This window comes from Lagopus leucura, unplaced genomic scaffold (genome assembly GCF_019238085.1).
Source record: "Lagopus leucura isolate 7727_CA_CO unplaced genomic scaffold, USGS_WTPT01 Super-Scaffold_100055, whole genome shotgun sequence".
Lineage (NCBI taxonomy): Eukaryota > Metazoa > Chordata > Aves > Galliformes > Phasianidae > Lagopus > Lagopus leucura.
The window spans coordinates 1,228,443-1,242,920 of NW_024962301.1; the positions used below are offsets into that span (position 1 = coordinate 1,228,443).

At 54.5% G+C, this 14,478-nt stretch overlaps 1 protein-coding gene across 1 annotated transcript in view; it reads right to left on the reverse strand.

Annotated features, from left to right (window-relative positions):
• Positions 1-14,478, reverse strand: part of NOS1 (nitric oxide synthase 1) — a 57,158-nt gene that overhangs the window by 28,254 nt on the left and 14,426 nt on the right. Inside the window, exons 2-3 of the mRNA XM_042886209.1 lie at positions 6,488-7,440; positions 427-559 (exon numbers count right to left, since the gene is read on the reverse strand). Coding sequence (XP_042742143.1) covers positions 427-559; positions 6,488-7,200 — 846 coding nt within the window. The 5' untranslated portion in view covers positions 7,201-7,440. The remainder of the gene's footprint in view (positions 1-426; positions 560-6,487; positions 7,441-14,478) is intronic.

Consider the following 14,478-nt stretch of genomic DNA (forward strand, 5'->3'; position numbering starts at 1 on the left):
CTGGCAAGGGAGCCTGAGAATTTATGTCCATGCAGCATCAGGAGATGAAAAGGTGCGGTACAACACATTATCTGAAGTGCTATGTTGAATTGCTGTCATGTAAATCAGAATGACCTTAACAGTGAGGCTCAACATTTTAGCTATGAAAGGGACAATGGTCCCAAAGGAGGTTTGGGAGACATGTCCTGGCCATGCTCCCATTGCACCGTGGCTCTATGGATGAGGGGCATCCTTCCCCTGCCCAAGCTAAGGGGAATTTGGCTGCTGGACCACATGGGCTCAGTACACTGTCAGCTCTCAGGACCAAAGATCCTCAGGACAACCCAAACAGTCCCTGAAGGCCATCCATGGGGTGAGAGCCCGCCAGAAGGGTCCCTGATCCACCACCCATCCCCACCCAAAGCAGCACAAGAGGCGGGTGCTTACCTGCTCTGCCTCGGAGTAGGGGTTGTTGAGGACCACAGGCGCATTGCTCTTCCCCCACAGGTCACCAAAGACACGGTCGTTCTCCATCTGAGCTGGGAAGGCTGTCTGCAACTTGTTCTCCCCTTCCCTGAAACTGGAGGGTAACCCGTGGGTTAACCAGTGGGGTGAGCAGGCTGGGGATGGACAGCAGTGTCTGGGCTGTGATTGCTCCAGGTTCTGATGGAACAACTTCGTATAGGAGCCAAAACTCACAAGTTGTGCTGAGGGAGTGGAAGGAACGCTCTGCCTTGGCCAAGAAGATGAATCACCTCTTCGAGGTAAACCAAAGCACAACTGCAGGAGACCTGCACCCTGCTTGGTGCTCTGCAGCGTGCCCATACAGCCCCAATGGGGTTATGTGAGAAGCTTCCCAAAAATAAGCAAGAGAGCAAACAAAGCGTTTGGGGAAGGAGAGTCGTGCACATTTCTAGCTACAAAGCCTTGCAGCAAAATCAGATGTGTTTGCAGACAGCGGTTGGTGTTGATGAGTGGAGGGAAAGAAAAAATCCAAGGAAAAGTCAGTGCTCCCAGGAGGGAGAGGCAGCACTCTCTCCTCTTCCTGACCTTTACAGATGCTGCAAACGCTGGCGGGTGCGAGTGGCTGTACCTGGGTGGATCTGTGCAAACAAACAGGCAGCTCGCCTACGCGGCGTACATCTGTAAGTCTGGGGACAGGGACGTCCCCGGTGCTGCTGCCTCTGTCTGCACAACACGGCTGATGGAGCTCGCTGCACCATGTCTGCCTGCGTGCTTTGTCTGGGGACCGTCTGCAGGGCGTTCGTGAGGCTGCTAAATGCCATCCAACCAGGGGATGGAAAACCACCACCATACAAACCCACGTAAAAGAGAAAAACAGAGTCTGGGAGATGTGAGACCCAGAGTGCGCGGGCTGCATCGCCCACGAAGCACCGACAGCCTCAGTGACGCCACACTTGGGCAGGAGCTTCTCAGCTCCATAGGTTGTGCTGCACGTGGCCGCGGATGGGTCCAGCGCAGCGTGGTGCTGCTTTGCCCTTCCTCAACAACCCGACTTGCAGCGAGCGCTGGCAGTAGTAGCGCTCCCACTGTCAGTCCTTAAAAAGCTTCCAGATGTCTCTAAAGTCCATAACGAGCCTTCCCATTAACAACAGCAGGCTCTGGCACCGACCGAAGCAGGACGTGGTGCTCAGGACATGATTCACACCAGCACGGTGCTCTTGACACCATCTCGAGGAGACACGTACGCACAAACAAATCCAGTCTCATGACCTCCCTCGCCCTCAGCGTGGGTGAAGTTTATGCAAAACACTACACTTACAGGCTACCTCCCTGCACCCTAACTTTTCAGCAGTTTTTCTGCATTTACAGCATAACATTCAGCTGCCAAGATATCACACTAGGCTCCTGGACGTCTTCCAGACATTGGCTGCCTTAGGGCAAGCATGGCCAGTGCTGTGCATGAGAAGGGTACAGGTGTCATCGAGGCAGTTTGTACCCAAATTTGTGCCCCCCAACACCAAAAAAAGGTGGTGAGAAGAAATTTGCTGTAGGCTTCGCATCTGGACAAGCATCATTGCTTTTCCAGACTGGAGACCAACTTAGAGCAGGTCATTGGCCATTCTTGATGCTGCTGGGGACCAGCACAAACCACACGCTCTGTGCTTTACCAGCCCATCAGGGTCACTGGACACAGCCCTCTATCTAGGGAATTCCCAGCAGCAGGACAGCATCATGAATTCCCATCAAATCTGGCTCTCCCACAAGACTATCCCAGCTGTTAAACCTCCTGGAGAATATAGGGAGGTGATGGATGCCTCATCCCTGCAGATACCCAAGGTCAGGCTAGATGGGGCAGTGAGCACCTGATCAGATGCCAGTGTCTGTGTTCATTGCAGGGGGTGGACTAGATGGCACTTAAAGGTCCCTTTCAACTCAAACAATTCTACGATTATGTGATTCTACAGATACCCATTTCCACAGCTGCACATTCCTGCACCTTACCCTGAGCCCCAAGACACCAGAGAGCGTGAAGGTTGATGGATGCATAGCCTGTGAGCATAACAAACGATGAGCATGCACAAACCACCCTTTGTAGCCGATGAGCCTCCATGTCCTCCTCCTCCAGGCACAGGCCAGTACCTGTGCCAACGGCACGGAGAATGGCCAGATGCTCAAATTAAGTCATCGCCATAGTCAGCCACTCTGTGCATTAGAATCATGGAATCACTCAGGTGGGAAAAGATGTCTAAGATCCCCACGTCCAACCCAGCCCCACTGTGCCCACTGACCACATCCCTCAGTGCTGCATCTCCACATTGAACACCTCCAGGGATGGTGACCCCACCACCCCCAAGGCAGCTGTGCCACTGCTCCTGGGAAGGGAGAGTAGACAGAAGCAGGGTGGATTTGATGAAGAAAAAATATGAGAGGCACCATCTCACAGCGCGATCCATGCAGGCATTGGGGTTGGACACTCAGAGCTCCGTGCCCTGTTGCACATTTGCACCTGGGACAGCACCAGGTTGCAGTTGCTGTTTTGGCTTGCACTCGCAACAAGGTGGGACCTATTGCAGGAGACGCAGCGAAATCACTAGCTGAAGCTGGAGCTGGCTCCGGCAGGGGGCTGTCCCCACAGCACAGCAGCTGTGCCCTGGCTGAGCAAGAGCAGACCTCGTTGGTTTGCCCACAAGTATCCGGCTCTTTCAGAGACAGAAGCGAGGAGAGAAAAGCCCATTCAGAGCCTTGCTCCAGTCCTAACCCAGATGGGGGGAAGAAAATAAAACAAAAATCAATAGCTTCATTTTACAAATATTTCCTGCCCGTTCCTTGCCTGTGTGCAGGCAGCAGCAGGGTCTCTCAGACCCGCTGTTTTCCTCCCTTGGCCCCATCCCCGGGGTGAGCTGCCCACGCAGGATGCTCCTGGCCTGGAGACCCGTGCCAGCCTCCAGGCAGCGCTTCCAACGCGCTCAAAACCTGCACACTTGGATTGGAGCAGGATTTTGGGAAGGGACCTCGGGGTTTTTTTCTGTGGTTCTGAAAGTAAAACGACTGCTTAAAAAAAGGCAGAGGAATCCTGTCCTCCCCCAGCCGTGCAGATGCTGTCTCACCTCGGAAGGAGCATCTGGCTGTTTGGGAAAATGAGAGGCACCACTGTTTTCTTTTGACTAATTTGATGATGTTGCAGTGCTCGGAGTGATGAAGCAGAAAGGAAGTTGCTGAGAACAGCCCTTTGAGAAACATCTCCAAAGCTTTTCCAAAAAGGAAGGAAAAAAAAATATAAATATATGAGCAAAAAAAAGAAAAGAAGTTTGTCACTCGGCTCCTTTGAATTTGCTTGGCAGAAAGCTCTCTGATTTCCCAGGCAGAGATGAGAGGCACAAGCGGCTGCTGCCATCCCCAGGGGCCAATTTGGGTGAGGTGGCAGGGATGGCCGCACACTGGGGGCTGGGACGCTATTGAGACATGGCTCCATCCCAGCTGAGGAGCCGAGAGTTTGGGGCCCATGTGGGACAGTCACCACATGGGAAAGCACCACAGCCCCACTCGTTACAAGAGCAGTTCTCAGGGTCGAGGCAACCAGTGCAGGAACTGAGATGAGTGGAGCAGAGCTTCGGAGAGGCCGTGCTATGCCATAGGAGGGTGCTAAAGGGGGTTGAATGGGTGCTGGCAGATAAAGACCTGGGAAGAGACTGCAATACCCCAGTTGATCCCAGCATCATTCAAGCCAATGTCAGGCATGACCCACAGCTGTCCTTGTTCCCTTCCAGCCATGCTCAAAGGGCATCCAGAGGAGCTCAGCCTCAGTGCCTGATCTGAAGCCACATGCAAGGTACCAAGAGCCCCCCTGGGAGAGCCCAGTGCAGTCGGCGTGGTGAGGAGGAAGGGTTTGCACAGGAGCAAGGGGAGGAAGGGGAGGGCTGCTCACTGCCAAGGCTTTGAGCTTCACCATGTCACAGAATGCAATCACATGATGGTCCCAGGGAACCTTTCATTTCAGAGGTTTTAAAGTTTTGTGTCCAAGTGCAGAATAATGAAGACATCAGAAATGCAAATGAAATGTTTTGAGCAACACAAAGAGATTTTGGCGGCAGCGAGGGAGGTGGGAGGAAGAGAATTTTCTCGTATAGAACTGCAAAATTACGGGGTTTATTCCAATGCAGGATGGAGCCTGAAACCCTTCGTAAACAGAATCCCTGCTCCCAGCACTCTGCTCCCTCCCAGGCCCCCACACTGCCATTTCCATCGTGCCACTTGTGTTAGGGAGCTGACCTGAGCAGAAAAATAAATCACGGCAACTCGGCGGGGTGGAGAGGAAGGAAAGATGGGACATGACAATCTCCCCAGAGCTCAGAGGGAAAACAGACCTGGGTTCGCTGGCAGGGAGTGAATCAAACTCTATTTTTATTTTCTAGCCCACGGTGAGCCTCGTGGCAGAAATGCCAGCTCTCATCATACCTTGCTCCCCACTTCCACGCTGATTTATGACCGACCTCACAGCAGACAGCTCCAGCCATGGAGCGGACGTTCAGCCTTGGCTCATCCCATGAGCATGCACCATGTCCGTGGGGCGCCTCAAAACAGGCAAGGAGCTAAGGATGGGTCACTGCAGGAGCACAGACCCTGGCTGCAGGGGTTGGGGATGAAATGATTTTTTTTTTTTGCTATGCAAACTTCCCATCTTTCTTACGAGAAGCAGTGCTGAGATCCCACAGCACCAGGTGTAATTCGCATCGCTTTCAGCAAAGCCCACTTTGAGCAGGGAACATTCTGCTGCTCACGGATAACCTCAGCCCCATGCTGCCCCTCCGTGCCCTGGGAAAGCTGTCAGAGCTCAGCAGCCCGAGCGGCTCTGACAATCGCTGCAGGCAGTGAAGGTCAGCACCAGGCAAAGATGGAGATGGAGCGGGGTGGGGACCGGCACCTGGATTGATGGCCAAGGGGTCCGGGCTGCGGGTCTGGAGGTCAACCTTGGGCAAGGGTTTGCACCCTCCTGATAATTAGTTAGAGCCCTATTGCTGTTTTGATTAACGTCAGCTTCGCGCATTCCCCCCAGCCTGGAGAAACCCCTGCCTGCAGTACCATCAATCCATCAAGGCTTGCTTAGTTTGGGCCATTTCTTTGGCATCGACCAACACATCTTTCCGCTCTCCATCAGTCCCTGACCTTTCTGCGCATCTCCAAACCAAGAAAACTCTCCCTGCAGAAGCCCTTCCCAATGCCAAGCTCTGAGACCGAGCAGAGGAGGGGACCCATCTGCAGTGGTTGGGTGCAGGCTGCCCTTTCCCTGCAGCACAGCTCCCAACAAATCCCCCCAGCACACCCCCCCCCCCCAGCTTCTCCCGTCCTGCCGCAGGAGCAGGGCTGCAGCTTCTCATCAGGCGGAAGACTGAAGGCTAATTTCGATTGAAAAGTGGATTTTCAACTCCAAGCCACTTATATAGATTTTTAAAGGGTATTGGGAAGTGAAAGAGTTGAGCTTTGAAGTACCCACTTTGTTAATATTTTTGTTGGTTTGAGGTCCTTCAATTTCAGTGAATTTAGAGTGCTTCAGTTTAATCTCTTCGAGAGTAGAAGAGATTCCTCAAAGAAAAAAAAAAACAAACATGTTTTTCGTTTCCCTCAACCAGAGCAGAATTTCCTTGGTGTAGATACGGCTGCTGGGCTGGGGACAAGGGGACATGGGGATGGGGCTGCTCCATGCCCCCAGGGCTCTGCTGCAACACCGCAGCTGTCCCAGCAAAGAAATGCTCTTGGAGCACTCTGATGTGCCCGGGGACTTGGGTCTTTACATCACCCATCAAATCAGCACAACATGCTATTTATTTCCTAAGCCTCCCCAGCTCCCGCATCTCCCTTTCTTCTGCCACCTGCTACAAATTTTCCATCCTTTTCATCTATCCCACACAGTAGCTTCCCCTCTTTCCCTGCATCCCATTCCCATCCCGCTGCCTTGTATGATGATTTTGGGAGCCATCTACCAGCACCTCCACCACCGAACACCAGCGCATCGCACCCAAGGTAAAAAATGCATGCAGGGACCTACCAGTCCACCTGGACTTCTATATCCCTTGTCTCTACCTTGCAGGGCACATCTCCACCGCCGTCCTTACTGCTGCTCTTCAGGAGGTCCAGAACAGGCTCAATCTCCTTGAGAAGCTCGTTGTCTTCCACTCCGCCATTGAGACAGAGGTGGCTGCAGGCGCTGTCCTTGCCCTTGTTGCCATCCTGCCCTTTGGGGCCGGTAACCAACCCGTTGACATGGACCACGGGCTCCACATCCCGCCCCGTCTCCCTGGTCCAGAGAGAACCCATGGCTGCAGGCAGTTCCTGGCCGTGGAGGTTGGGGTTGGACAACTCAACGGCTCTGGGTGCAGGGCAGAGGGGCCGGGTGACACGGATGGTTTTGGGTGTCCCGTCGCCTGCAAAGGTGGTCTCCAGGTGAGTGGTGAAGCCCTCGGGGCCGCGCAGGATGAGCACCACGTAGGTCTCGGAGGCGATGCTCCTCAGGATCTCCAGCGCGCTCTCGTAGCTGGTGTCCACCAAGGGCCGCCCATTGACAGCTAAAATGATGTCCCCAGCCTGCACGAGGCCACTCTGCTCAGCAGCTCCTCCCCGGATCAGGTCGGAGACGATGACGGGCGGCTTGCTGACGCGCTCCTTCACCAGGAAGCCCAGGCCCCCCACCTTGCGCTTGAACAGCCTCACCGAGATGACGTTGGGCTGCAGCTGCTGCACGCTGAAGGCGTTCTCCTCCATGGCAGCCACCTGCAGGCTGGGAGCTGGATGCTGAGAACCGGGGCACGATGGGGCTTTGAGCACCTCGTCTCACTGCAGCACACCTCGGGGCTCTGTCTGCAGCATCCTTGCAGCGGGTGTCAGCAGGGTGAGGGGCAGCGGGGGCATCGCTCAGCGAGCATCAGGCAGCAGTTCAGTGCCAGGTCCCACAGAGCATCCCGTGAGCTACTCAGGCTGCGGGTGGGCCAACAGCTGCTTTATCTAGGGGAGAAGACAACAAAGAGAGAGGAAGAAGTGACATGGGGTAGATAGAAAGTGCCACAGACACCCACATGGAGCAGCCCAGCCCTGCAGATATCAGCCACCGGGCTACAGCCTCTCACAGTCCTCACTCTCCTGCAGAGCAATCCTCACTGTCTGCTCAGGAGGGGGTGGAAAGGTGGAGCAGGGAGCTGGAAGGGCTGCAGGACAGCCCAGCTCACGCCCTGCCCTCTCTTATCCAGGAGCAGAAATTCCTGAACACGCTGTGCAAAGCAGAGCAGTGTGGAGCTCCACAGGGTTCTGCTGGAGATCCGCCTATGTTTTGCTGAGCGTCTCCAACCCGATACAAGAGATGTGTCGGGGGAGTGGGATCCATATCCCTGCCCAGGGCACAATCTGGCCCATCGGTACCTTCCCACTGAGCCCGTTTCAATGCACCAGGAGGTAAGGCAGCAGCCAGTAGCAAAGCGAGGTGGTAGGAAAGTACAGTCAGCTCCTCTCACCTGGGCTCTCACTGAGCTCTTTGCACTGACAGGCGTTTTTAAGCCTGCCTGATGGGATCGCAGCTTAGCTCCTCCTCTTCCCATACTCTAGCACTGAAGTACAAAGCGGGGCTCCCCCGAGCCCAACAGCTCCCCACAAGCTGTCTGCACTGGTAGCAAGCCAGCCCCAACTCCTGGGGGCTCTGTGCATGACTGCACAGCGCCCACGGGTCATTGGTTGCCAATGGGGCTTTGTGCTCACACTGCTAACGGCAGCTCCCAAACCCACTCTGTGTTCCTCTGGCATTTCTGAGGTGCCCTGGAGATGTTTCTCTCGGGAGCTGTGCTGTGGCGTTTCGCAGCCAGCTGAGATGCAAATGGTGTTTCTTGCTAAACCTGAATTTTGGGGAGGAAACGGAGGGCACTAGGTCTGCAAACTGAATGCACTGATGTGGCAGAATCCTCCTCATCCCCAGAGACACCACAGTGGGGATGTTTGCACCTTCAGCATCACCAGCTGTGCCCAAAGGACCAACTCCTTCCTTCTCCATCCCATCTCCACATCCCCAGCCCCACATCTCCAGCTCTGAGGAGGTCATCAGGACCCCAAATCCCGGGCAAGTCTGAGCCGTGCAGGATTCATTTCCAACACGATGTAGGAACAAATGGCTCTGAGAGTTGTGTGAGCAGCACTCAATGCAGGGCCACCAGCCTCCCTGCCGTGGGGTCAGCCCCAGTGCTTGCTCTGCGTTAGTCACTGCTGCAACAGTGCATATAGAGCCCATGCAATATACTCACAACGAGCCCAGCGCTGCATTCACTGCAAGGATAAATCCCCACGGCCCCAGAACACGCTGCCCTCTGTGCTCAGTGCTGCCTTTCTACCACGGGGCGTGATTTAGATGAGCCCCAGAGCACCGACTCCATGCGATGTCTCAGGGAGATGCTGTGCTGGCGGTGAGGGCTGCTGGGCTCAGCGCTGCCTCCAAGCACCATTAGCAGCCTGATTGATGCAGCCGGCAGCAGCAGCAGGTGTGTCAGGTCGGGTGTTCAGAGCTGCCGTCTCAGTCCTTCAGATCAGCACAGTGAGTGTTGTCACTGAGCTCTACTTGCACAGAAATGTATTTCAGCCTGGAGGGGGGCTGGTGCTGTGTGCCCCCAGTGCATTACACATCCCCTGCTGGGCTGTCTGACTCTGCCTCAGTTTCCCTCAACTTCTGAAGCATAAAGGAAAGGAAGCCAACTTGAATTCCCAGAAGGCAGCAAGCGCTGCAGAGCTGCAAGCTTTCAGAATCTCATTGCAGTATCACCGAAGCATTAACTCCCTCCAGTCTCAACATCCACCTGTGCAGCTGTGCCTCATTTTGTGGGCATTAACCAGTGCAATAGGTGCAGCACACGTACCCCTATGGCAGGTGTAGGGGCACAGTGCAGCTTCAAGGGCAGTTGCATAAGGAACAAATCATGGAATCATTAAGGTAGGAAAAGACCCCTCGGATCCCCAAGTTCGACTCCAGCCCAACCCCACCATGCTCACTGACAGTGTCTCTCAGTGACACGTCTCCACGTTCCTTAAACACCTGCAGGGATGGCGGACCCTCCTGCTCCTTAGGCAGCCTGAGCCACTGCATCACCACTTTTTTGGAGAAGAAATTGTTGCTAATACCCAATCTGAGCCTCCTCTGGCACAGCTTAAGAACATTCTCTCTCATTCTATTGCTGCTATCTGGGAGTGTACCCCACTCTACCCCACCACAGCCTCCTTTCAGGAGTTGCAGAGAGCAATAAGGTCTCCTCTGAGCCTCCTCTTCTCCAGACTGAGCCATCCCAGCTCCCTCATCTGCTCCCCATAAGACGTGTGCTCCAGACCCTGCACAGCTGGGGTCCCTTCGCTGGACACGCTCCAGGGCCTCAAAAGTCTTATGCAAGCCAACAGAGAAAAGCATTCCGAACCACCAGATAACATTCCAAGCAACAAACTCCAGCACATGCCTTAATTGGTGATTTGATTTAAAAAGCAAAGCGGAGGGGAAATAAATCTCCTTCCCTGAGCACAATCCATTGCTCATCACAGCCACAACCTGCGGGCTGGGCAGAGCCGGCATGGACCCAGAGCCTCTGGTGTGGGCACCCTGCACGCCCCTGCCCTCACAATGTGATTTCAAGTCTCATCTCTCGTAAATCATCACTGCGGTAATGGCTCACATTTCTACGTGCCAGCTTTAAATGGACACCATTGTCTTATTTAATTAGTTTTCGTGGGATTTATGCCGCTCAACGCAGAACCCCAGGGCTGATGGATTTATGCCCGTTTAATTTTTACAACCCGTGGAGCGTCAGCGACTCTGATGAGGAGCAATGGGATGCAACATATGCACAGTTACTGTAAACCGGCATGTTTGTGCATCTGAAAATGGAGCATTAAAGTGATTCACTGGCAGGCAGCTCACTCATGCCAGCCCTTCTGCGTGCTCAGACCACGCCGTACCTGTGTGCACGGCCCTTCCTTCCACTTCCCTCCAGCCCTTCTGATGTTCGCACGCAGCTGCAGCCAAGACCCACAGCCCTGTCCTCCACCCCATCCCTACTGCTGGGACCTGGGGCACTGCACTGCATTTGCTGCACCTTCCTGACAAACCCAATTTACACCAGGTGTGAATTGAATCATGGAATAGTTTTGCTGCTCACACGACAACCCCATGGCAGCACCCAGCCACAGGGCTTTGCTTTAGGGAAGGCAAATTTTTACGTGTTTGCTCATCACCACAAATCTGAGCTGAAGCCCCCTGCCTTTGGGCAGCCCCAAATCCCTTTGACCTGCACACGTACACAACCACTGCCCTTGGTGTCCACCCAAACCATCTCTCCATAGCGAATTAAACAACCAAAGGAAGCCTGGTCCAGTCTGTGCATCCCGTGCGCTCCGTGTCCCCGTCACCTCAGTACCACCAAAACGCCACCATGACCCATCAAAGCACCGTGATTCTCCTGCACCCTGCCCCACCTGGTGCCCCACACCGGGCAGGCTGCGAGGTGATCGGTTCCAGTGTTGCCAAGACAACTCTGTTGACAAAATCTCTTCTTCTTTTTTTTTTTTTTTGACTGACAGAAACCCGGTTTTGTTTTAATTTGGAGTTCGAGGCTGAACATATTTCCGTAGCACGGCTGCCGTTTCTATTTTACTGTTTCGTACAATATTTTCTTGGCGCCTGCAGTGTGCACTGAAACAGAGTTCAGATAAAACCGTCGGTTCCGCCACTAACGCCGCCGCAAACTGATGTTCCTATTAGGGCTCGGCCCATCTGCAAAGCATAAATTTCGCCGCGATCAATTTGCCGAGAGGATTGGAGTTGCACCAGCGGCTCCAATGTGACAAATGAGAGCCGTGTTAACACAACAACGCTTTGTCCTAAATGACAAAATAGGTAGATGGGAAATAAATGAGAAAATGCCGCGTGATGGATGGCGCTGAAACCCAGTCCCAGCACGAGAGAGGAATCGTGGTTCCATTTGGAATAAAGGAAAAAGAGAATCTGAAATTGCAGCAGGTTGGCTCGGGCTGCAACTCCTGAGCCATCAGCGTCGACGGGGCTGCTGCCGGGAGTGAAGCTCCTGGCTCAGTGCTCCAATGGGGTTGGTCACCCCTCCAGGACGCTGAGTGGGAACTCACCTCATTGTCACCACCTTGCACCAAGCCTGCTTTGTGCCACTATTTACAAACCTCTGGAAAATATCGAGCTCCTGGTTGCACCATCCCTTGGGTTTTCCATCAGCACGTGTTGCCATAGCACCGACAGCAGCAGCAGTGCCCTCCTGGGACCCATCCCTTGTCCCACAGAGGGCTTTGGCTCTGATTTGAGCACGATTGGGGTGGGGGGATGTAGACTTTTCAGCTTCCAGCATTGTGCTGTGGGTGCTGCCCCAATGCTCAACTCCCCTAGCTCGTGGGACCACTCTGTGCCGCCTCTGGCTGAAGCACCCCAATGGGACCAGTGCCCTCAGCTGAGCCACAGCTCTGTGGACTGAGGGGTGAAGGGTGAGTTCTGCTCAGAAAACAGACAGATTTTATGACTCTAACAGCAAGGATGGGCTGCGTGCTTTCAGCGTGTCTGAAAGCATAAGCCCGAAAGTCTGCAAAATGGGATTAAGACAAGCCTGCCCTAGAAGGGTACTGCGGGATCTCATAAAGCATTTCGGAATTGTCATGCAAAAGAGGGGCTATAGAAAGAGTTGCATTAGCATAAATACCTCCAGTTTTATCTACACACATGCAGCACTTGCAGGCTTCAATGTTCTGCATATGGATCAACGTACCGATAGCATACGGGCTTCGCAGCCATAGATCTATAGAGCAGGTTGCTGGTTCCCGTGGCCATACCCTGAGCTCCGGGTTGGTGCTGGTTTACCTCACATTGCAGCTGCCTTGCAGGGCTTGGGCTCTGGCATCACACAGCCCAGCGGGGCTCCTGGGGAAGAAGCAGATGGAAGCAAACGTGCTTTCATCCAGCTCCAGTCACAGACAGTGGCTTACAGCTCCTTCTCTCCTCGGGACACAATGTGTTTATTTTTGGATACGTACAAGAGATCGGATCACGTCTATAGATTTCACTTAATACACAGATACAATCAGAGCAGCGGGAGCAGAGCCAGGGCTTTTCACTCTCATTTGTACTCTGTCAGAACCGGTCCCTTTCTATCGGGGTTGTCTTTCTTTAGTCAAAACTGATGGTATCAACAAGTACCAGACAATACCCTCGTTACTCGGGAAAGGTAAATGCTAATCTATGCGCGCCGAGCTCATGTGACTTATGGTTACTATATATAGTTGTTTTCAGGAGCTGATTTGGGCAATCTGGCAGATTTCCTGAGCCTTTTGTACAGACTCACTACAGAAACACAAAACACAAAATACGGGAGGCAGGCAGCTGGGAGGGGGGGGGGGAAGAAATAAAACCAAGAGGACCACAACACCCCCAAGGGTCCCTGTCAGAATGCTCAGTCCCAGGCACGAGGCAGCGATGCCCCCGCCTAAGATGGCCTCTCTGGAGCTCACACTCCATCCCTGGCAGTGGGAATGGGTGAAAAGCAAAGGGCGTGAGAGCTCAGAGCTGCTCTCAGGGGAGCTCAACGCTGCTCCCGGCGCAGATGTCTCATTAGTGCAATATTGCCCCGAACCACGGCTGTGCCAGGAGAGGCTCCGCACCAGGTGTTTGTTTGCAAACACAGGCACGTTCAAAAGCTAGAGTGGTGGGCTGCTGGTGGCAGCGGTAAAATATTCCGGGTGACATAAGCTGGAAGGAAACAGAGGACGAAATTGCTGACACAAAAATCAAACTCTTCAAAAGAAGACTTCCCCACCAGAGACCTTTAGCTTGAAAGGAATAGCAAAGGTGTGCAGCTGGACATCTACAGCACAGTGTTATTTTGTACGCCCCCACCACAAAACCTCCCCACAGCTCTCCATCCATGTCCTGTTCTGCATCCTGAGCCCCAGCAGTGGGGGATGCAGAGAAGGGGGAGGCAGAGAAGCAGCTGGCACGCACAGCAGTGGGCCCCCAGCCCTGCAATCCCACACACCTCCCACCAGAAGGAAGGAGACACTTCCCCTCAATATCAGTGAGAGGCGGATCAGCTCCTCGGGGACTCAGCAGATAATTGTCAAGTTGCCTGCCAGAATTTCCTCATGACAGTCGTAACTTGAAAGCGTTGGAAGAAAATGTCTGCACCTGGGCTGTGGAGCTGAGTGGGGAAATGCCCTGCAGGGTGAGCAGTGGGGAGTGATACCCACCGACACCCACCTCAGCACCAGGGGCTCCAGATGTGTGTGCACAGAGGTTCTTTTCTGTTTTGCCAGAGAAAACCCAAAGCTTTCCATCAAAAGCTTTCCACCATCCCAGCTGCTGTGTACAAAGCAAGCCGAGAGTGGGAGCGCAGGCAGGGCCAGTTGGGTTCAGCTCCTGCGCTCCCTACACCGCAGCTCCCAGCTGTGCTGCAGAGGGGACTATTGAGGTCCGCTGTGCCCAGGTGGGGACAAACAAGAGATGAGGTTCAGGCTGTCCCTGTGGGGGTTGGGGCAGAAGCCAGCCTTGAGTCCCAGGGTTTTGATGTGGGATTGCACCAGTGTACCCCTTCCCCAAGCAGACCTCGCTGCCTCCCCACCCCACTGCCCTGGAGACGAAGGTAACACGCGTGGGGCAGGCGGAGCAGCACTGCGTGGGGAGGTGGGGGCAGGGGGTGGGAAGGTGAACGGGCATAACCAGCAGCCTCGAGCCCCGCGCAGAGCCGGGGTGGGAGCAAAGGGTGCGGTCGGGGCGCGCGTTCAGAACCCTGGACAGCTCCGGCAGCGTCCGCGGCCATCGGGGAGCGGCTCTGGGTCTGATGGGAGCCTGCGATCCCCGGGATCCCACAGCTCTGCCCCCGGGATCCCACAGCTCTGCCCCCTCCCCCTCCCCTGATGACCTGCAGAGTGCTGCCCGAGAACCCACATTCCACCCCGGGACCCCGCGCATCCTACGGGAATCAATACCCGCCCCCCTTCCCCTCCCCCCCCTCGACC